This window comes from Arabidopsis lyrata, assembly GCF_000004255.2.
Source record: "Arabidopsis lyrata subsp. lyrata unplaced genomic scaffold ARALYscaffold_2, whole genome shotgun sequence".
Taxonomy (NCBI): Eukaryota; Viridiplantae; Streptophyta; class Magnoliopsida; order Brassicales; family Brassicaceae; genus Arabidopsis; species Arabidopsis lyrata.
This window is the reverse complement of record NW_003302554.1, coordinates 18,134,804-18,154,655: the sequence shown is the minus strand read 5'-3', so window position 1 is coordinate 18,154,655 and position 19,852 is coordinate 18,134,804. Positions and strand designations below refer to the sequence as shown.

The window sequence follows — 19,852 nt, the reverse complement described above, 5'->3', positions numbered from 1 at the left end:
TGGTGCGAGTTTATATTTTCTGGAATTTAAAAGAAGAAGAACGTTTGGTTTGGTGGCCACAAGAGTTATGAAAGGTCAGCCAGGTATGATTTTGTTCCATACCCATTACAAACAAAAATAAAAATCAAGAACTTATTGCAGCTGTTATCGTAAAAAGTGACTAGAAGGAAATTTGTATAATATGATACAATGTTACATTTTAGAACTTTTTAAATGTAAAACTACTGTAACAAAAACAAATGTGAAGAAAAATGCTACTTACAAAAAAACATAAAAATAAGGGTTATACATCGTTACAACTTACAATTATGAAATTTAAATCAATATCAATAATTAAAGTAAAACTCGATGATGAACAACGACATATAGTCGATTATCAAGGAGACTAACAAAAGGTACCCAAAGAGGAAAGAAAAGAGAAGGCAGAAGAGTAGCGCGCGATAGCCGATAGCCATTGGAATTCACAGAGCACCAAATCAAAGGATATATATGAACGACGAAGAAGAGAATACATACAAAGTTTCATACATTCAATCTCTACAGCTTTGGGACTAAACGTGCCTGAGGAGCATCCCAATCAGTGATAATGTGGTTACGTGTGATCTCTTTTAAACTAGTGCATCCACTCAGTGCCATTGTGAGTTCGAACTCTTCTCTCATCATCTGTAGCACTTTCCTCACTCCAGCCTCTCCTTCCGCCGCCAACGAGAACACCACTGGCCGTCCGATCTGTTTCCCAACAAAGCATTAAGAAATTGACGAGAATAAAAATTGGGTTTCTTGTATCCCAAGGACAGTGAATTGTTTCTTGTTTTGCAAGAAACTTTTGTCTCTTGGCACTTACAAATATGCCTGACGCTCCAAGCGCGAGGGCTTTGAAGACATCAGTCCCACGGCGAACACCACCGTCTAAGAACACTGGAATCTTTCCTTGAGCTGCTTTAACAACCTGGAACCGGAAAAGTAGAATCATCAAGAGTAATTTCTAATAAGAAAACTTCATAAAGCTGGAAAAGAAGTTGATTTTTAGTTCTAATTAACCTCTTCAAGGGCTATGATTGTGGCTGGGACGTAATCAAGCTGACGAGCACCATGGTTAGACACGATGATACCGGCTGCTCCTGCTTGTACCGCCATCCTTGCTGCAGACAAAAAACAAGTAACATACACTTTTTGGGGAATTTTTCACAAAATGTAGACCAATAACCCATGTGACGTTAGTGAAGAAGATGAATGAGAGTTTTGTGTTGTCGCTTTTAGGGTTTTCTCACCATCCTCAGCTGTGAGAACACCTTTCACCAGAATAGGCAGCTTTGTGATTGTCTGAAGCCACTGCACATCCTGTATCATGTATCTCAAAGAGGATCAATCACAACAAGTTTTGTTTTATTGATCTGTAATAGTTTCCCAAATCATTGGTAATTACTGATTTACCTTCCAGCTCAAAGTACGATCAATTTGTCCAGCCACATAGGATGCTAGCCCTGAATCATTTGCCTGCAGAATTCACATAGCATGTTTAGGAAAGTGCCAAAACACATAGAAATTACATATGTGATCAATATGTTGTTACCTCATCCATCTTGCCAAGGTCAAGACCTTCAAAATTCTTCAAAGTCAAGTAAGGTGGCAATGTAAATCTGTTTTTGATATCAGATTCTCTGCGACCAAGCCTTGGTGTATCGACAGTGAGAGCGATTGCTTTGAAACCAGCTCTCTCTGCTCTTCTCACAAGCTGAGCCACCACGTTCCTGTCCTTGTAGACCTATAAAAACAACTGAATCTTGAACCTTCTTGATTTCATGAGAGAGCAATATAGCGTGCGATGGAGCTTACATAGAGCTGGAAAAAGCGGATTCCGGGTCCTGTTGAAGCAACCTCTTCAACGCTAGAAGTAGCCCATGAAGAGAGTGTCTGCAACAAAAGTTTTATGATGTCTCAACCTCAAAGTTGTGACTTTTCAGAGAAGAAATCAGAAAGGCTCAAAGTCACACCATGATAGTTCCTGCGGCGGATGCAGCTCTAGCCGTAGCATACTCACCTGAAGATAACAACAAACGTGAAGATGAGAAACTATCATGCTCTGTTATTTACTCTGTTCTGTTTCTTGAATTCTTACCCTCGGGATGAGCCATCTTTTGCATAGCAGTTGGAGCAACCATGATAGGCATAGATATCTTGAACCCCAAGACAGTTGTAGTCATATCAATCTTGCTAACATCAATCAGAATCCGAGGCCGAAACCTTGATGAGAAGAGAGAAAGAGACATGGTTTCGTTTGATCAGAGAGGCTTTCTTGATCAAAAAAAGACAATTGATTAGGGACTTAGGGTTAAATTTAATCAAAAGCTCACAAGATTCGAGAGAAAGCGTTTCGGTTCTCTTGAAGAGTCCACTGGTCTTCTGCACCAGAAGCATAGTAATCGAAAACCATCTTTGGTAACTTCTCCTTAGCGATGGCTTCATACTCGTTAACGTTAGTGATCTCCATCTCCTCTAATAATCTGATCGTCAACTCTTTAGCTAACCTCTTTTAAAAACCTGAGAGAAGAGAGAGAACAGAGCAAAGACAATATCAGTATATACATGTGTAAGGTCGAGGATCTGTGAGAGATTGAAAGCTCACCAAATTGAGGAATAGAAGAGACTTTCGGACTTGGACTAAAGCTGCTGGTAACAGAAACTATTTCATATAAGGGGAATTTTTCTGCATGAGGACAAAAACTCATTGGTGTGTATATACTACTTATGTATGTGAATAGGATGAGAAATTGGAGGTGGGGATTTGGAGAGGAAACAGAACCAATCGAATTAAGAGTGTTCTTATCCAAAACAAACCTTTTTTTTGTGTTGCTTAGTTTTATTCCTTTTTGATTATTATTTCTCACCCACATGAGAAAAGTAGAGACCCATTTGTTAATTTCTTTCTTTTAAAATTATGTGATGATTTTATGCATCATGTTTCCTTAATGTTGTAGCCTTTTAGGTATGGAAAAAAAATTACGAGCATGTTAATATATTTGTGTATCTCAGAGAAATGGTTTTTTTACAACAAAGAGATAAAGGGTGCGAGTTACTTGTGAACATTGGAGGCTTTTTTCTTTAAGCGACAACTTATCTTTGCAATCCGTGAATCACCTCTAGAAATATGATTTTGGTATTATACCAAAATCTCAAAAAGTATTTATAACATGTTATTGTTTATATTTCTGTTTACTTGAATGAGTTTAAACAGCTAGCTGCATGCTAATCAAAACCAACATTGAATTCTAACCGATATCACGTTGGATATCTTTGATGATGAATTGACAAACCAAATTATGATTGTTTTTGTTAATGAGTTTTCGAGTCAAAACTTAGAAAGAAGCAAAACTGTTTTTACAAGCCCGGTCCAGATTCATTTTGTGTAAGATAGCCCACATCACCATAACCAAAACAAAATTAAGATAGAACCAATAGTGAACCAGGAATTGACATATTTATAATGGATCTCTCTCGCTTTCGAGATCATTGTCGTCGAGCTTCTCGAGATCATGTGGTCACGTCAGTAGTAGAAAAACACTGACGTAACACAATCCCATCGAAATATCTCGACAACTCCCTCTATCAACGTGTACGTCTCTACCACCTGGCACCTTCTACCTATACTACTTTCTAGAATTTTAGCTCACTTTTCTAAATTCTTCTGTAATTTCTTGCACGTTTTTCGACTAATATTTTCAATATGATTTTTTTTTTTTTCCAATTATATCTATCTCTGGTAAATGACAATAGAATTGGCTGATATAAATTTAAGTGTTCACACAATTTAAAATTGTGTTAGTTCATCCGGTTCTGTTTTTACTTACAAATTACTTTTTCATCAATTTTTAACGGAATACTCTTTTTTTTTTTTTAATATCTTGTTTTAGAAATCCATTATTTTTTGGGTCACCCGAAATCCATAATTTTCTTTGACGAGCAAAATCCCAATTTGCTAGTTGCTACTGATAATAGAGTCCAAACTATATATTTTTTTTTTTCTTTTTCGTCATAGAGTCCAAATGAATATTTGCAAGTTAGCAGCCTCTAGTAGAATCCTATACTTAGTGCAAAAAGGAACTTTAAGCCAAACCTAATGCTTAAATGGTCCAAAGAAGGAAAAAAAAATAGCGAAAGTTAATAAAAAATATAATTATAAAATAATTACTTTAAAACCTGGCCACATGTTTTTAAACAATAAAGAGCAATAAAGAGTGGTGACGTAACGACTAGAGTCAGCAAAATCCATTTTCGTATCATAAATATTCTCATCTGTAAAACTGACCTAAAACCCTCACATAAGTGTCCAACAAACAAATCGAGAAACACGAACAGTTAAAAAAAAATTAATAGATCGTAACAATGGCGAACGAGGTGATTCTTCTTGATTTCTGGCCAAGTATGTTCGGGATGAGGACGAGGATCGCATTGAGGGAGAAAGGTGTTGAATTTGAGTACAGAGAAGAAGATCTAAGGAACAAGAGTCCTTTGCTTCTCCAGATGAATCCGATTCACAAGAAGATTCCGGTTCTCATCCACAATGGTAAACCGGTTAACGAATCTATCATTCAGGTTCAGTACATTGATGAGGTCTGGTCTCACAAGAACCCTATCCTTCCTTCTGATCCTTACCAGAGAGCTCAGGCTAGATTCTGGGCTGATTTCATTGACAAAAAGGTATCTAATTTCTTTGTGCCCTTGATTCAATAAATGTTGATTTTGAATTGGGGATTTCATAAAAATTGAAACTTTATTTGAGTTTGCAAGTGAAACGCTTAGAGAAATTAAGCCCAAATTTTAGGGGTTTTTTTATGCTTGTAGACTCATTTTTGAGCTTGTCAGGGTTTGTCTGATGTTGTTATGTCTGTAGGCTTATAGATCTCACTCCCAAGTTTTAGGGTTTTGCTTTGTAGACATCATCTTTGAGCTTTGTTTGGGTTCGTCTGAGTTCTGACATAGCTTAATGTTATGTTACTCTGTGCAATGTTTCAGCTGTATGATGCTCAGAGGAAGGTGTGGGCGACAAAGGGTGAAGAACAAGAGGCAGGCAAGAAGGACTTCATTGAGATACTCAAGACTCTTGAATCTGAGCTTGGAGACAAGCCTTACTTTGGTGGCGATGACTTTGGCTATGTAGACATTGCATTGATTGGATTCTACACCTGGTTTCCAGCATACGAGAAGTTTGCTAACTTCAGCATCGAATCAGAGGTTCCGAAACTGATCGCTTGGGTTAAGAAGTGTTTGCAGAGGGAGAGCGTGGCTAAGTCCTTGCCTGATCCTGAGAAGGTTACTGAGTTCGTCTCTGAGCTCAGGAAGAAGTTTGTACCTGAGTAAATCTGTTTCTCTTGTCATCTGGTTCGGATGCTCTCTGTTTTACTTTCCTATGATGTCGTTCTTAAATAATGCAGAGCATCTGTGAGGTTGTTTGTTTGGGTGTAGAGAATGTATCTCTTTGCTTTAGCAAATTCGTGTGTTTGCTTGAGTTTAAGGGTTTGTCCTTAGTTTGTATGGATCTTAAGTATGAGCTTAATTAATGATCGTTAATCTCTTGTGATTTTTACTTTGAAATGTAATTTTGTGCATACGTGAGGAGTGACACTTCTACCTGACCAATGGTGCAGATTGCCGATTAAACCTCCGGTATTGAGAATGATGGGCCGGTGTGGGCCTAATAAGCCCAAATTGGTATCCCTAAGTCCATATTGTAGTTGTAGTCAATTAAATGTTATTTGATGGATGTGATCATTATGTTGGTAATAATCAATCGAGTTTTATCCGATTTGCCACGGGTTTAGGGTTTCGCTTACCGAATTTGTAATTGGCAGATCAAATAGCTTTACTCTGATCTGCATAGTTCATGGGTTTTGAATTTGAATTTGAATTACGATTACAAAACGATATTAACACAAATAAGTACTATCCTGTAATTTTTGGGATCAATTTGTAAATTTTAAAATATTATTTTCAAAGGCTTTATATTTTATAAATAAACGTATACACATATATACAGTATATGAAATTAGAAATATACACAAAGATAAAGCATTACATTTCTATGTATTTGTAAATCTTATGATGATATTGATAAAATCAATCATGGTGTATATTTAATAGAGTGAAATACTCTCTCAATCAATTTGTAATCATTTTTTTTTTTTGGTCGGGTCAATTTGTAATCAATTAGTATTAGCTAATATCGCTCCTTGTGTAAATGCTTATCTCTTGTACATGGTAAGTAGCTTGTCCTTGTAAATGTCTGATATCAAATCAAGGGATCACGTGGTAAATGTACACCCACCTAACTGAGAGATAATAATACAAACAACTGTGAGTAGGTGACCACGCCAAAAGTAGAGTGATGCAGCAACTAAGCAAAGTATTACTAATTCACTTGATCGACTTTTTATCCCATAACTTAAATCGATTTCTATATTTGTCAAGTTTTGATTCCAGTCTAATCTCTTACATCTACGTTTAAGTTTTGAACCAGAACAAAAAGATAATCACACTCTTCTATATTAAGTGATGTTTTCACTAGTTGCACACATACATATTTAACAAAGTTGCAAAATACACTTTAACTCGTTAAGGGTAAAAGCTTTATATATGGACCGTATCCTTTTTAAAAAGCTGATGTGACGTAGCAGGAATCAAAATCCATTCCATGTCATTATTTTCCCCTATAAAACAACCGTCACTCGCACCTTCCTCTCTACTATAACACACACTCACTTGTTCACCACAAAAAAAAATTAAGAATCTATACCAATGGCGAATCTGCCGATTCTTTTGGATTACTGGCCGAGTATGTTCGGGATGAGGGCGAGAGTTGCGTTGCGAGAGAAAGGTGTTGAGTTCGAATACAGAGAGGAAGATTTCTCGAACAAAAGCGCTTTACTCCTCCAAAGTAATCCCATTCACAAGAAAATTCCGGTTCTGATCCACAACGGGAAACCGGTTTGTGAATCTCTTAACGTCGTCCAGTACGTTGACGAGGCCTGGCCCGAAAAGAACCCGTTCTTTCCTTCCGATCCTTACGGGAGAGCTCAGGCTCGATTTTGGGCCGATTTCGTGGACAAGAAGGTAACTAATCCCTTTTGTGCCCTAGATTTCTTAACTTGAGTTTGAAACAATGTTATTTAGGGTTGATCTAAAAATTGAGTTTTTGGATTCCTCTGACATAATTTGATATTCTGTAATGGAATTAAGTTCACCGACGCCCAATTCAAGATATGGGGGAAGAAAGGGGAGGAACAAGAAGCAGGAAAGAAGGAATTTATTGAGGCAGTGAAGATTCTTGAAACTGAGCTAGGAGATAAACCTTACTTTGGTGGAGATAGCTTTGGGTATGTAGACATTTCCTTGATTACATTCTCCAGCTGGTTCCAAGCCTATGAGAAGTTTGGTAACTTTAGCATCGAATCAGAGAGTCCGAAACTGATCGCTTGGGCAAAGAGGTGCATGGAGAAAGAGAGTGTGTCTAAGTCTCTCCCTGACTCTGAGAAGATTGTTGCATATGCTGCTGAGTATAGGAAAAACAATCTCTGATCTGAGTAATCTTGTTGCTCTCTTGTTGCTAAGCTGTGTTCTGTTTTTTTATCTTTGTTTTTTTCTTCCCCCTAATAATGCGAGAGAGCCTTAGTGACTGTGTGTTGTGGTTTGTATCCATCCTAAGTATGGAATTTAAATAAAATTTGTTTCGATGGTCGTATTCACCAAGTAGTTTAGTAGAATAACAACAGACACAAGAAAAAGTTGGACTTCTTTTGTTTAGTAGTATATAGTAATATAATACAGAGCAATCAATAAAGGAGGTGGCCACGTTACAATCATGCAAGAAGTAGTGGTAGAGGCTCTACAAAAGTAAGATTAAAAGAAATTTGGGTTCTCATTTCTCAACCAATTTTGGGAGGACATGGCACTCTCTTAGAGCATCTCCAACCAACCTCTATATTTGCCTCTAAACTCTATTTTATAGGCAAATTTACTCCAACCCACCTCTATTCCCACCTCTAAAATAAAGATCTCTATTTTTTGCTCTATATATAAAGGATGATATAGAGAATCTCTATTTTTTTCCCTATAAATAGAGTTAAATTTTATAGAAAAAAAAATAGAGGAACACATTGGAGTAAAAATAGAGAAAACTCACCTCTATTATAGAAAACTAAAAATAAAGAAATACATTGGAGATGGTCTTAAACTCCCCTAAAAAGTAAAAACACCTCTAATCCATTATCACTATTATTAGGATTTATTTTTTTTTTCTTTTTATTTTTCTTAAGAGATTATAGCATACTGATCACTAACATAAAAGCTGGTCAGTTCCCTTACTTTGAGGCTTTGAGTGGAGACTCCACTACGGTGTGGCTCACCTACAACTTTTCTCTAATTATCTTTTCGTCACACTATTCAACCACCAAATTAACCCTATCATTTACAAGTGTGTTCTGTTGTTTTATTAATCAACAATACAATTCTATTCTACACACGTCATTCAATTGCTAGAAAAAAACTAGTTAAAGTTTGAGTTTCATATCCGTATAGCATTACTGTAGTCACCATTCATAAGTTGTACGAACTAAGAAGAAGCAAAGAGGAGATGTTGTATTATTCATCACCAAAAAGAAACATTTGTAAACCTTGATTTACACTCTGATCCAATTTTTTGAAAGGATACTTTTGATTAATTCTAACCAGCCGCATATAATTATTGATTTTTATTTTTTATTTTTTCTGTTCTGTTTAGCTCTTTGTTGTGTTGTGTTTTGTCGTTCCTGATAGTGCAGAGTATTTTGTAATTAGTTAGGTGGAGTCTTGTTCTGAAAATCGGATGCTCTGTTTCGACTAAACTTTGAACCATCACTAGGAAATGCTAAACTTCTCTGTCATGACTACTCTACTAGACAAAAATTGTGATTTTTCTCTCGGCAAAAAGATTGTAAATGCATCAATAAAATATTTTAAAACCTTGATTTATCAGACTACTGTTTTTTCCAAAGGTAACGTATCAAACTACTCTGTTAAAATATGTATGGTTTCTCTAACCAGCCGCATATAGTATCTCATATCTTAATACACCAGTAGGCAGTAGCATTATTATAAAGAAATTATAAATTATCACACTTTGATTTTATTAAAACGGTTTAATAGGGTTGGCCAAAAACATTTAATAAATGACATGTTACCCCCTTATAAACAGCCTAAAGACGCTACACATTTAATAAGAGACCACTCAAGAAAGAAAAGCTTCACGGATCGCAACAATGGCAGAGGAAGTGATCCTTCTGAATTTCTGGCCGAGCATGTTCGGAATGAGAACGATGATCGCGTTAGAGGAGAAAGGAGTGAACTATGAGTATAGAGAAGAGGATGTGATCAATAACAAGAGTCCCTTGCTTCTAGAGATGAATCCGATTCACAAAAAGATCCCGGTACTCATCCACAATGGTAAACCGGTTTGTGAATCCATCATCCAAATCCAATACATAGACGAAGTCTGGTCCGACAAGAACCCATTCCTCCCTACGGATTCCTACCAAAGAGCTCAAGCCTTATTTTGGGCCGATTTCATCGAAAAGAAGGTAACAACAAGTACTGTCTATAAATTTTAGTGTCCTTTGGCTCTAAATTTTTTGTGAGATCCTTATTCATTGTTAAGTTATATGGATTTGCAACTACAAATCAATTGGTATATAAAAAGTGAATTTTATCTCTCTTATAAAGTGAAATTCTTAACGGTATATAATATAGCCCTATTATAGTATTAAATTTGCAATTGAAAGATTTCAGATCAAATTCTAGGGTTTTGCTTGTAACTCATGTGTGCGTATATTCCTTGTGTCACAATGATCAGTTGTTTGTTTGTGGGAGAAAGACTTGGGCAACCAAAGGTGAGGAGCTTGAAGCAGCCACAAAGGAGTATATTGAAATACTCAAGACACTTCAATGTGAGCTAGGAGATAAACCTTACTTTGGTGGCGATAAATTCGGGTTTGTAGACATTGTCCTGATTGGATACTACAGTTGGTTTCCAGCATACCAGAAGTTTGGTAACTTCAGCATCGAACCCGAGTGCTCAAAACTGATGGCTTGGGGCAAAAGGTGTATGCAAAGAGCGAGTGTGGCTAAGGCTTTGCCTGATTCAGAGAGAGTTGTTGGATACGTTTTACAGCTTAAGAAGTTTTATGGAATTAAGTAAGAGAAGATGTCTTCTTCTTTTTTTCTCAAACCAAAAAAGAAAGAAAGAAGAAGGTCTCTTTAATTGCCATTTTATGTCCTGTTTAGCTATACATCAACGTTTTATAAAAAGCATCGACTCTTTTACCGTTTGGTTTGTGAATTCTGCTTTGGTTTTTTTTTTTTTTTTCATCATTCTACTTTGGTTTTTGTTAAGATGCTCTATTTGCTCTGCTTTATTGTGTTCTGTTTCCTTTAAGGGTCTATATGTTTTCTGGATTGTTGTCAGTAACGGATGTTGTTTCTTGCCACTCAAGAATATGATTCATAGATTTAAAAGTACTCCATTTATTTTGTTTTACTTTGGAAAGAAAAACAAACAAAAAACAAGTTTTTGCTGTGATCAAGTTAGTAAGTAGTACCATACACTCTGCCATTTGAATTCACTGGTGTATGTATGTTTGTGTGTGGAAAACAAAATTAAATAGAAAATTTTATGTTTTGAGTTGAAAATTGTATGATTAAGCAAAGAGGGATTAGTGTCGTTTATTTTTTATTAACATAAAAACAAGACATATAAGCATAATGACGTAAGCAGTGGCCTGAGCATTTTTTAAAAAACATATCGAATTCATCAATAATATTGAGTTGACTTGTTTAACGTTCACACCTTGCTTGCTACCGTGTCTTAGCTTCTAAGTTTCAATTAATTTTTCTTTTTTTTTTTGTTCACAGTCAATAATAATAATCAATACATCAGCAGCGCATACAAATTTCTTATAAAGAATCAGCGATTGCAGTATAGAAAATGTTTAAGCAAAATCAATCAAAGAAGAGATCATTCTTCACAATAATGGCGGATGAAGTGATCCTCCTGGATTTCTGGCCGAGTCCATTCGGAGTAAGAGCAAGAATCGCGCTGAGAGAGAAAGGAGTTGAGTTTGAGTACAGAGAAGAGAATCTGAGAGACAAGAGCCCTTTGCTTCTCCAGATGAATCCGGTTTACAAGAAGATTCCGGTTCTCATCCACAATGGTAAACCAGTTTGTGAATCCATGAACGTTGTTCAGTACATCGACGAGGTTTGGTCCGACAAAAACCCTATCCTCCCTTCCGATCCTTACCAGAGAGCTCAAGCCAGATTCTGGGTAGATTTCGTCGACACCAAGGTACCAAATCCAAAATCTCTGTTTAGGGTTTTGTTTGTAGACTCATAATTGAAAATGGTTTTGGGTTTGATCTGTGAAATGGTGCAGTTGTACGAGCCAGCAGATAAGATCTGGCAAACTAAAGGCGAGGAACAAGAGACAGCCAAGAAAGAGTATATTGAAGCACTTAAGACTCTTGAATCTGAGCTTGGAGACAAACCTTACTTTGGTGGAGATACATTTGGGTTCGTAGATATTGCCATGACTGGATATTACAGCTGGTTCGAAGCATCAGAGAAATTAGCTAACTTCAGCATCGAACCAGAGTGTCCGACACTGATGGCTTCGGCTAAGCGGTGTTTGCAGAGAGAAAGCGTGGTTAAGTCTCTTCATGATTCTGAGAAGATCCTTGCGTTTGCCTATAAGATTAGGAAGATATACTGTGTCTAAAAGTCTTATTGATTCCATCTCAAGTTTCTATGCCCTATATTTTCTTTAAAGTTTATTATGTCTCCTGTGAGTACTGTCTCTTTCTTTTCTTTTCACGATTGAATATTTGTTTCTTGTCACACAAGAATATGGTTCCTCTATTTTGTAGAGGTCTACAGTGTTGTACTTAGGCTGATATATGCCTTAAACAACAAACTTAAAAAGTGTGATCCTTGTTAAAACTATGTCTCAAAAATAGTGATAATGAAAAGTTTTCATGGATGAAAATGTTGTCCAATAATTGTTAATTTTATTGTGCCTATAGGCAAATGCCTTATTCTAAAGTAGGTCCATCTATTCTTATCTTTTGTAAAAAGCTGATTGAAATGGAGAATTAGATTCGAAACTCTTCTTTATCTTGGCTCTATAATAACAATATTCTCTTCCCCACTTAGCTTCACCGCCAGCTAAAAATGGCGGAAGAGATTATCCTATTGGATTACTGGGCGAGTATGTTCGGGATGAGGACAAGGATTGCTCTGGAGGAGAAAGGAGTGAAATATGAGTATAGAGAAGAAGATCTGAGTAACAAAAGCCCTTTACTTCTTGAGATGAACCCTATTCACAAAAAGATTCCGGTTTTGATTCATAAAGGTAAACCGATCTGCGAATCGATAATCCAAGTTCAGTATATCGACGAGCTCTGGCCCGACACAAACCCGATTCTTCCTTCGGATCCTTACCAGAGAGCTCAAGCTAGATTTTGGGCAGATTACATTGACAAGAAGGTTACATTTCTCTTTTATGTTATTTAAGTGCTTTATACTATAATCCCTCAAATGTATAAATAAGTACGTAACGGATGATGTTTTGGACAAAACTGTGATCAGACATACGTACCATGCAAGTCTTTATGGTCAGAAACAGGGGAGAAACAAGAGGCAGCGAAGATGGAGTTCATTGAAGTACTCAAGACACTTGATTCAGAGCTTGGAGACAAATCTTTCTTTGGAGGAAACGAATTTGGACTTGTGGACATTGCCTTTATCGGATTCTATAGTTGGTTCCGTACTTACGAGGAGGTAGCAAATCTTCTTACCATTGTAGAAAAGTTTCCTAAGCTAATCTCGTGGGCACAGAGGTGCTTGAAGAGAGAGAGTGTGGCTAAGACCTTGCCTGACTCTGATAAGGTTCTTAAATCTATCTCTGACCATCGGAAGACAGTTTTAGGAATCGATTAAATTCATGTATAGAAGAATTTCCTCTGTTTTTATTTTCTAGTTTAAAATGTGGTGTGTATTTCAGGTTTTTCAATAAGTCGGGTATAGACCGATGTATGACTGGCAATAAATATGCTCACAACAAGACCCTCAAGAATAGAATTGCCTTCAAACCCAAGTTCACGCGCAATAGACACGATAGGGCCATTCATCACTCTGCAAGAACCAACTGGCAACTGATATTATAAGTAGTAAGCTTCCGAAAAAGTAATCCATATAATTGATATCAACCTGACTAACTCATATTCTTCTCACTGGAAGCTAACGACATGACAAGATGGGGACAGATCAACACTCTGTTACTCTGTAAAAACAACCTAATCAACATCATTGTAATATGTAAGCTAAGCCCTCCAGAGTGATTGCTCTTAGGACTTTCACCCCACCTCAAGGCTCAAACTGGAGCTGTTAACACAACAAAGCATTACACTATTACACGAACAGATATTAATATCCTTGTACAGAAATCAAACTAGGCCAGTGAAACAAAAAAACATGGATTGTTTCTACAAAGGCACAAATTTGGCGAGACAGATACTTAAACTTGAAAGAAGATGCAATGTGATAACCAAAGAGAAAATTGTCCATAGAAGCAACTGATACATGAGGAAAAGCCGATAACTGGCGTAACCCGATTCTTCCTCTTCGGAGACCGAAAGAAGCGGGAAAAGGGAGAGGCTTTACGAGAGTGGGTGAGTCGGGTCGGGTAAGAAAAGGTTAATCGGGTCAGAGCATTGGGTTGATGTAGAAGTACGGTATTCGTCACCCACATGATCGGAGAGCTAGACTAGACGGAAGGAGAGAAATACGTCGGAGAAGCGAATGAGGAGAGAAAAAGGAAATTGAAGAAAACGAAATTAACTTGTAATCACGTGACTGTCACGTGCTCAAAAGGATATTTCCTTTTTGTTTTTGCGTCCAATTATATAAAAAGGCAATATTTGACCTTGATTTCCTTTTCGTTTTATTTTTAAAAGAAATTTCCTTTACTTTCAGTCATAACCTTTCATTATAAATATACTAATCTCTCTTCTTAACAATCGAAGTTGGCATTCGTCCAAGAGCAAAACCCTTAATAAGTGCTCTTTCTTCTTCTTCTTCTTTTAAAAACTTGAGTTTCTTCTCGAGCAAGTTATGTCGATTGAAGCCGTCATGAATCTCGTTCTCGCTGTGGGAATTACTCGCTGGGTTCGTATCTCTTCGGATTTTCCTCCGACCAAGTTTTAGTCGATCATTAGAGAGGGCAAAGAGATGTTTAAAGGTGAATCTGGGATTATAAGTTAGGGTTTCAGGGTTACGGTGATGAAGTTGTGGCCGAGATATGGGAGAACACGACGGAAATTGACAACGATCGAGATGAAGGAAAATACTTCGTCGGAGATTATTTGTGATAATGTCACACAACGGCTATTTTGGATGACATCATACAAGGGCTATTTTGGAATTTGGTTGAGTTTGGAGTACGAAGGACTACGGTGAAGATTCGTGAGATGACTGAGAGAAGACGCCATCGAGAGGTATCAGTTAAGGAAAAGAGTCTCGCGTTACATCAGTTCCAGTACGATTTCAGGTTAATTTCTTTTCCCTTTTAAATTCAAAATTAAGTTTTTGAATTTTCACTTTTTTTCTTTCTACGGCTTTTTTTTTGTTTAATTTGTTTTTTAAGACTAGATTTACAAAACGATATGAAAAACTAACCGGACTTTGGATCTCGTCATTTGACCTAGTCATTTGATCGTTAGCGATTTCATAAGTTCAATTTGTTTTCTAATCGTTATGTAAATTTAGCATTTTTTTTGTTTTAAACTAGATTTACAATACGATATGAAAACTAACCGGACTTTGGATCCTGTCATTTGACCTAGTCATTTGATCGTTAGCGATTTCACAAGTTCAATTTGTTTTCTAATCGTTATGTAAATTTAGCATTTTTTTTTGTTTTAAACTAGATTTACAATACGATATGAAAACTAACCGGACTTTGGATCCCGTCATTTGACCTAGTCATTTGATCGTTAGCGATTTCACAAGTTCAATTTGTTTTCTAATCGTTATGTAAATTTAGCATTTTTTTTTTGTTTTAAACTAGATTTACAATACGATATTAAAACTAACCGGACTTTGGATCCCGTCATTTGACCTAGTCATTTGATCGTTAGCGATTTCACAAGTTCAATTTGTTTTCTAATCGTTATGTAAATTTAGCATTTTTTTTTTGTTTTAAACTAGATTTACAAATTCTAGGGTTAATTGCTTGTAACTCATGTGTGCGTATATTCTTTGTGTCACAATGATCAGCTGTTTGTTTGTGGGAGAAAGACTTGGGCAACCAAAGGTGAAGAGCTAGAAGCAGCCACAAAGGAGTATATTGAAATACTCAAGACTCTTCAAGCTGAGTTAGGAGATAAACCTTACTTTGGTGGCGATAAATTTGGGTTTGTAGACACTGTCCTGATTGGATACTATAGTTGGTTTCCAGCATACCAAAAGTTTGGGAACTTCAGCATCGAACCAGAGTGCTCAAAACTGATGGCCTGGGGCAAAAGGTGTATGCAAAGAGAGAGAGTGGCTAAGGCTTTGCCTAATTCTGAGAAAGTTGTTGGATACGTTTTAGAGCTTAAGAAGTTATATGGAATCGAGTAAGAGAAGATCTCTTTAAATTGCCGTTTTATGTTTTGTTTAGCTATTGTGTGTTTCTTCTAATAATGAAATAGAGTCTTGTTCGAAAATTCGGATGCTTTGTTTTGTTTAAATTCGATGTTTGGTCTGAATTCAATGCATATAGATGTATCAACTTTTGTATCATCATTTTTTCTTAGACCTTCATCGTCGTCGCTAACCACTACATCCTTGCATTCGCCTATAAGATTAGGAAGATATAAAAAAGACCTTCATCGTCGTCGCTAACCACTACATCCTTGCATTCGCCTATAAGATTAGGAAGATATAATGTGTCTAAAAGTCTTACTGATTCTATCTCACGTCTCTATGTTCACTGGTTTTTTTAAGTTTATCTGTGCCTTCTATGGATATTGTCCCTTTCTTTCAATTTTCACCAAATATTATTTATTTCTTGTCACTCACGAAATGGTTCCTTTATTTTGAAGAGGTCTATAGTGTTGTGCTTAGGCTCATAGATGCTTGTTATAAAAAGTTTTTTAAAAAGTTTGGTGCTTGTAAAACTGAAAACAAAAAAGACATAACATTGTCTCAAAACGTATCAAGTATCTATATCATGCATTAATCAAACAAAAATCCCAAACACATAATATCAACTCAACAATAAGCCTAATTTTGATCAAAATGTTGTCCAATAAGTGTTCGTTTTATTGTGGCTACAGGCAATTGCCTTTTTTCCAAAGCAGGTCCACTTATTCTCATCTTTTGTAAAAAAGTTGATTGAAATGGAGATTAGATACGAAACTCTTCTTTATCTTGGCTCTATAATAACAATTCTCTCTTCCTCACCGAGCTTCACCGCCAGCTAAAAATGGCGGAAGAGATTATCCTATTAGATTACTGGGCGAGTATGTTTGGGATGAGGACAAGGATTGCTTTGGAGGAGAAAGGAGTGAAATATGAGTATAGAGAAGAAGATCTGAGTAACAAAAGCACTTTACTTCTTGAGATGAACCCTATTCATAAAAAGATCCCGGTTTTGATCCATAAAGGTAAACCAATCTGTGAATCGATAATCCAAGTTCAGTATATCGACGAGCTCTGGCCCGATACAAACCCGATTCTTCCTTCGGATCCTTACCAGAGAGCTCAAGTTAGATTTTGGGCAGATTACATCGACAAGAAGGTTACATTTTCTCTTTTACGTTATTTAAGTACTTTGCAGTTTGCACTATAATCTTATTAAATGTATAAGCACGAACGAATGATGTTTTGGACAATCTGTGATCAGACATACGTACCATGCAAGGCTTTATGGTCAGAAACAGGGGAGAAACAAGAGGCAGCGAAGATGGAGTTCATTGAAGTACTCAAGAGTCAAGACACTTGATTCAGAGCTTGGAGACAATCCTTTCTTTGGAGGAAACGAATTTGGACATGTGGACATTTCCATTATCGGATTCTATATAGTTGGTTCCGGATGTACGAGGAGGTAGCAAATCTCAGCATCGTAGCAAAGTTTCCTAAGCTAATCTCGTGGGCACAGAGGTCTTTGAAGAGAGAGAGTGTAGCTAAAGCCTTGCCTGACTCTGATGAAGTTCTTAAGTCGGTCTCTGATCATCGGAAGATAGTTTTAGGAATCGATTAGATTGATGTGTGCATGTGTTTCAGGTTTGTCAATAAGTCGGGTATAGACCAATGAATGTTTGTGGTGGGATTTGAGTGACGCATAAGTTAGATTATGTTGTGGGTGATAATAGATTATCATTTGTATTAGTGTAAAGTAAAAACGAAAGGTTGTTTTGTAATACTGATGTAACGTTCATCGTCATTTCTCTACCATTTTAATTTTTGATTTGAAACCAAACTAATCAAAAACAGAAATTCAAACCACTCTTCGTTGGATAAAGGACGACGAAATTTTTATTTGTCGCCAACGTTAACGTCGTTGAAAGCAAAATTTGGAAATATTTGTCAAACAGTGTCACAGAGAGTACAAAAAAAAAAAGAGCAATGCAACAAGAGAGTACGTTTACATGGAGACTTGGTACTATTATGATTCTTTAAGTATACGAATGAACCCCTCATTATGTGTTACCTTTATCCAGTAACCTTTTTCTTTTTTTGGTTCTACAGACTATCCACTATCCAGGTTCAAAAATAATGCGCAAAAACATATTTTTCATCGTAGATAACAAATAAAACGTTACATTTCTTCATTGTACCACGCAAGAATAATTTAGAATCCATTACCAATACCAGGAAGAAGAAATTTGAAAAGCAAATGGTTAGTAGATTGTTTTTTCTTTTATACGAATTAGGCCTTGGCTAACGGTTCGAACCGATTAAACCGAACCGACCGAACCGAGGAATTCGGTTATCGGTTTCAATTCGGCAGAGAGACAAGAACCGATCGGCGGATTTCTAAATTTATTTCGGGTATCGTTCGGTTCGGTTCGGCAAACGATAACCGAACGGTTTATTAAAAACCGTAGTATATAAGACTAGCATTTGTCACAAACCCTAAAACACGAGCCTCCTTCGTTTTCATTCACGACTTATCTCTCTCTGTCTCTCGAACCCAAGGAACTCCTTCATCTCATCTTAACCTCGTCAATTTCTTCTTCGATTTGTCATTCATCTCAAGGATCTATCAAAATCATCCGTAAATTCTCGTCAAAATTTGTCAGTCTCGACTTCCTCTCGATCCGAAGAGATCTCGAATCAGTAAGTTCTTCTCTCTTACGAGTTGGGGGTTTATTTTATCTGTATTGGGGGGTTTGATTTTCGTTTTGTGGGTTTCATATTTGATTCTTCAAAACCCTAATTTTTCAAAACCCTAATTTTTCAAAACCCTAATTTTTATTTTCGATTTGGGGTTCATTTAGCTTGTATATTGTTCTCTGTTTTTGATTTGGGGGTTTGAATTTTGAGTTGGTGTTTGTATCTGAAAACCCTAATTTACTAATTCATAAAAACCCTAAATTTCAATTTGATGCATGTCGTTTATCTATTGTTGTCTGTTTTTGATGCATGTTTTATATGTCTATTTTGTAGATGGCTTCTGAAGATGAGATTGACATCGACGTTGAACCAGAATCTGTTCCGGAATCTGTTAAGACTAGAAAAAGGTCATCTTCGTCAACTGCTATGCCACTAAAACCGAAGAAGAAATATGCTAAAAGGGCACCAGTCTGGCAACATTTTGTCCTCAAAGAAGGTGATGACTTACATAGCATCTGTAAGTATTGTAGAGCTGAAATAGGATGTGATACGAAATTGGTAGGCACTAGTCCGATGATTAGTCATATAGAGAGGTGCAAGTCATTCAAGGAATATGATGAAAGGGATAAACAACAGAAGTTAAGTGGTGTTGATGGTGGCAATATGAAAGTGGTTAGGTATGATCCTCTTTCGTTTAGGAGAGCAGTCAATACATTGGTGGTAGTCAATGAGCTGCCTTTCTCTTTTGTTGAATCAGAGGGGTGGAAGGATTTTTGTGGCTTAATGTTGCCTATGTACAATACATTTTCAAGAAGAACATGCACAAGAGATATTGCTGCCATGTATTTGCAAGAGAAGGCTGCACTTAAGCGTCTGTTTAGTGTAGAGAAGAAGAGAGTTTCACTGACCACAGACATATGGGTGTCTCCTACAACATCCTACAACTACATGGTCGTGACTGGTCATTGGATTGATGCCAATTGGCGCATGCAGGAAAGATATCTCAGCTTTAAGGTGATCACGGACCACAAAGGAGACACAATAGCTGGACAGCTTCTTGACTGCATAGATGAGTGGGGAATTGAGAAGGTATTCACTGTGACTGTTGATAATGCAAAGGGTAATGACAAGGCTCGTAGGGTAATTACAGAAGCATTGAGGCTGAGAGGACCAGAAGCTTTAGTTCAAGATGGTGATTTAATGCACATGAGATGTTGTGCTCACATCTTGAACCTTATTGTGGGGGATGGTCTTAAAAAGGCCAAGACTAGCATTGTGGCTATTAGGAATGCAGTGAAGTATGTGCGCAGTAACTTCCAGAGGTTGAAGTCTTTTGTTCTGCGGTGTGAGACAGGAAAGATAGCTAGAGGAAGCTTGCCTCTAGATGTTGTTACAAGGTGGAATTCAACTTATCTTATGTTGACTTCTGCCATTAAGTTAAGACCAGCCT

The 19,852-nt window shown here is 36.8% G+C and overlaps 8 protein-coding genes across 9 annotated transcripts; 7 read left to right on the top strand and 1 right to left on the bottom strand.

Annotated features, from left to right (window-relative positions):
• Positions 1 to 306: 306 nt before the first annotated feature.
• LOC9325253 (peroxisomal (S)-2-hydroxy-acid oxidase GLO1) lies at positions 307 to 2,733 on the bottom strand. Its single transcript, XM_002887688.2, has 11 exons — positions 2,627 to 2,733; positions 2,355 to 2,541; positions 2,120 to 2,244; positions 1,995 to 2,041; positions 1,837 to 1,914; positions 1,574 to 1,765; positions 1,435 to 1,497; positions 1,272 to 1,341; positions 1,042 to 1,142; positions 845 to 949; positions 307 to 729 (listed from the first exon to the last, which is right to left on the bottom strand). Exons 2-11 carry the CDS (start codon positions 2,489 to 2,491, stop codon positions 538 to 540), a joined length of 1,110 nt encoding a protein of 369 aa, XP_002887734.1. The 5' UTR covers positions 2,492 to 2,541; positions 2,627 to 2,733; the 3' UTR covers positions 307 to 537.
• Positions 2,734 to 4,197: 1,464 nt separating this feature from the next.
• LOC110230729 (glutathione S-transferase U19) lies at positions 4,198 to 5,592 on the top strand. The gene is made up of 2 exons (XM_021034365.1): positions 4,198 to 4,698; positions 5,014 to 5,592. The coding sequence occupies exons 1-2, from the start codon at positions 4,384 to 4,386 to the stop codon at positions 5,356 to 5,358; spliced, it is 660 nt and encodes a 219-aa protein (XP_020890024.1). The 5' UTR covers positions 4,198 to 4,383; the 3' UTR covers positions 5,359 to 5,592.
• A 1,135-nt stretch (positions 5,593 to 6,727) lies between these two features.
• On the top strand, positions 6,728 to 7,739 carry LOC9325252 (glutathione S-transferase U20). The gene is made up of 2 exons (XM_021034366.1): positions 6,728 to 7,107; positions 7,234 to 7,739. Exons 1-2 carry the CDS (start codon positions 6,793 to 6,795, stop codon positions 7,570 to 7,572), a joined length of 654 nt encoding a protein of 217 aa, XP_020890025.1. The 5' UTR covers positions 6,728 to 6,792; the 3' UTR covers positions 7,573 to 7,739.
• A 1,349-nt stretch (positions 7,740 to 9,088) lies between these two features.
• LOC110230997 (glutathione S-transferase U21) lies at positions 9,089 to 10,545 on the top strand. Its single transcript, XM_021035523.1, has 2 exons — positions 9,089 to 9,608; positions 9,881 to 10,545. Exons 1-2 carry the CDS (start codon positions 9,291 to 9,293, stop codon positions 10,223 to 10,225), a joined length of 663 nt encoding a protein of 220 aa, XP_020891182.1. The 5' UTR covers positions 9,089 to 9,290; the 3' UTR covers positions 10,226 to 10,545.
• A 326-nt stretch (positions 10,546 to 10,871) lies between these two features.
• On the top strand, positions 10,872 to 11,970 carry LOC9325251 (glutathione S-transferase U22). Its single transcript, XM_021035524.1, has 2 exons — positions 10,872 to 11,371; positions 11,459 to 11,970. Exons 1-2 carry the CDS (start codon positions 11,012 to 11,014, stop codon positions 11,798 to 11,800), a joined length of 702 nt encoding a protein of 233 aa, XP_020891183.1. The 5' UTR covers positions 10,872 to 11,011; the 3' UTR covers positions 11,801 to 11,970.
• A 192-nt stretch (positions 11,971 to 12,162) lies between these two features.
• Positions 12,163 to 14,010, top strand: LOC110230996 (glutathione S-transferase U23). Of its 2 annotated transcripts, XM_021035522.1 has the most exons (3): positions 12,163 to 12,567; positions 12,670 to 12,969; positions 13,085 to 14,010. In XM_021035522.1, exons 1-3 carry the CDS (start codon positions 12,253 to 12,255, stop codon positions 13,094 to 13,096), a joined length of 627 nt encoding a protein of 208 aa, XP_020891181.1. In that variant the 5' UTR covers positions 12,163 to 12,252; the 3' UTR covers positions 13,097 to 14,010. The 2 variants fall into 2 exon arrangements, with proteins under 2 accessions (XP_020891181.1, XP_020891180.1); XM_021035521.1 differs by having other exon boundaries at positions 12,164 to 12,567; positions 12,670 to 13,359.
• Positions 14,011 to 14,193: 183 nt separating this feature from the next.
• On the top strand, positions 14,194 to 15,702 carry LOC110224229 (glutathione S-transferase U21-like). Its single transcript, XM_021010101.1, has 2 exons — positions 14,194 to 14,247; positions 15,358 to 15,702. The coding sequence occupies exons 1-2, from the start codon at positions 14,194 to 14,196 to the stop codon at positions 15,700 to 15,702; spliced, it is 399 nt and encodes a 132-aa protein (XP_020865760.1).
• A 277-nt stretch (positions 15,703 to 15,979) lies between these two features.
• On the top strand, positions 15,980 to 17,975 carry LOC9325250 (glutathione S-transferase U23). The gene is given in 4 exon segments (XM_002889141.2): positions 15,980 to 16,864; positions 16,970 to 17,053; positions 17,055 to 17,141; positions 17,144 to 17,975. Coding segments are annotated over 4 exon segments (669 nt in total). The 5' UTR covers positions 15,980 to 16,549; the 3' UTR covers positions 17,327 to 17,975.
• Positions 17,976 to 19,852: the final 1,877 nt, after the last annotated feature.

Excerpts from the sequence above, each read along its gene's own strand:
- LOC9325253 (XM_002887688.2), bottom strand. The coding sequence starts at position 2,491 with ATGGAGATCACTAACGTTAACGAGTATGAAGCCATCGCTAAGGAGAAG. Across the intron at positions 2,245-2,354 it reads AACGCTTTCTCTCGAATCTT|GTTTCGGCCTCGGATTCTGA; the intron begins GTGAGCTTTTGA and ends CTTCTCATCAAG. Across the intron at positions 1,915-1,994 it reads CCGCCGCAGGAACTATCATG|ACACTCTCTTCATGGGCTAC; the intron begins GTGTGACTTTGA and ends CTTTTGTTGCAG.
- LOC110230729 (XM_021034365.1), top strand. The coding sequence starts at position 4,384 with ATGGCGAACGAGGTGATTCTTCTTGATTTCTGGCCAAGTATGTTCGGG. Across the intron at positions 4,699-5,013 it reads CTGATTTCATTGACAAAAAG|CTGTATGATGCTCAGAGGAA; the intron begins GTATCTAATTTC and ends GCAATGTTTCAG.
- LOC9325252 (XM_021034366.1), top strand. The coding sequence starts at position 6,793 with ATGGCGAATCTGCCGATTCTTTTGGATTACTGGCCGAGTATGTTCGGG. Across the intron at positions 7,108-7,233 it reads CCGATTTCGTGGACAAGAAG|TTCACCGACGCCCAATTCAA; the intron begins GTAACTAATCCC and ends AATGGAATTAAG.
- LOC110230997 (XM_021035523.1), top strand. The coding sequence starts at position 9,291 with ATGGCAGAGGAAGTGATCCTTCTGAATTTCTGGCCGAGCATGTTCGGA. Across the intron at positions 9,609-9,880 it reads CCGATTTCATCGAAAAGAAG|TTGTTTGTTTGTGGGAGAAA; the intron begins GTAACAACAAGT and ends CACAATGATCAG.
- LOC9325251 (XM_021035524.1), top strand. The coding sequence starts at position 11,012 with ATGTTTAAGCAAAATCAATCAAAGAAGAGATCATTCTTCACAATAATG. Across the intron at positions 11,372-11,458 it reads TAGATTTCGTCGACACCAAG|TTGTACGAGCCAGCAGATAA; the intron begins GTACCAAATCCA and ends GAAATGGTGCAG.
- LOC110230996 (XM_021035521.1), top strand. The coding sequence starts at position 12,253 with ATGGCGGAAGAGATTATCCTATTGGATTACTGGGCGAGTATGTTCGGG. Across the intron at positions 12,568-12,669 it reads CAGATTACATTGACAAGAAG|ACATACGTACCATGCAAGTC; the intron begins GTTACATTTCTC and ends AACTGTGATCAG.
- LOC110224229 (XM_021010101.1), top strand. The coding sequence starts at position 14,194 with ATGTCGATTGAAGCCGTCATGAATCTCGTTCTCGCTGTGGGAATTACT. Across the intron at positions 14,248-15,357 it reads CTGTGGGAATTACTCGCTGG|CTGTTTGTTTGTGGGAGAAA; the intron begins GTTCGTATCTCT and ends CACAATGATCAG.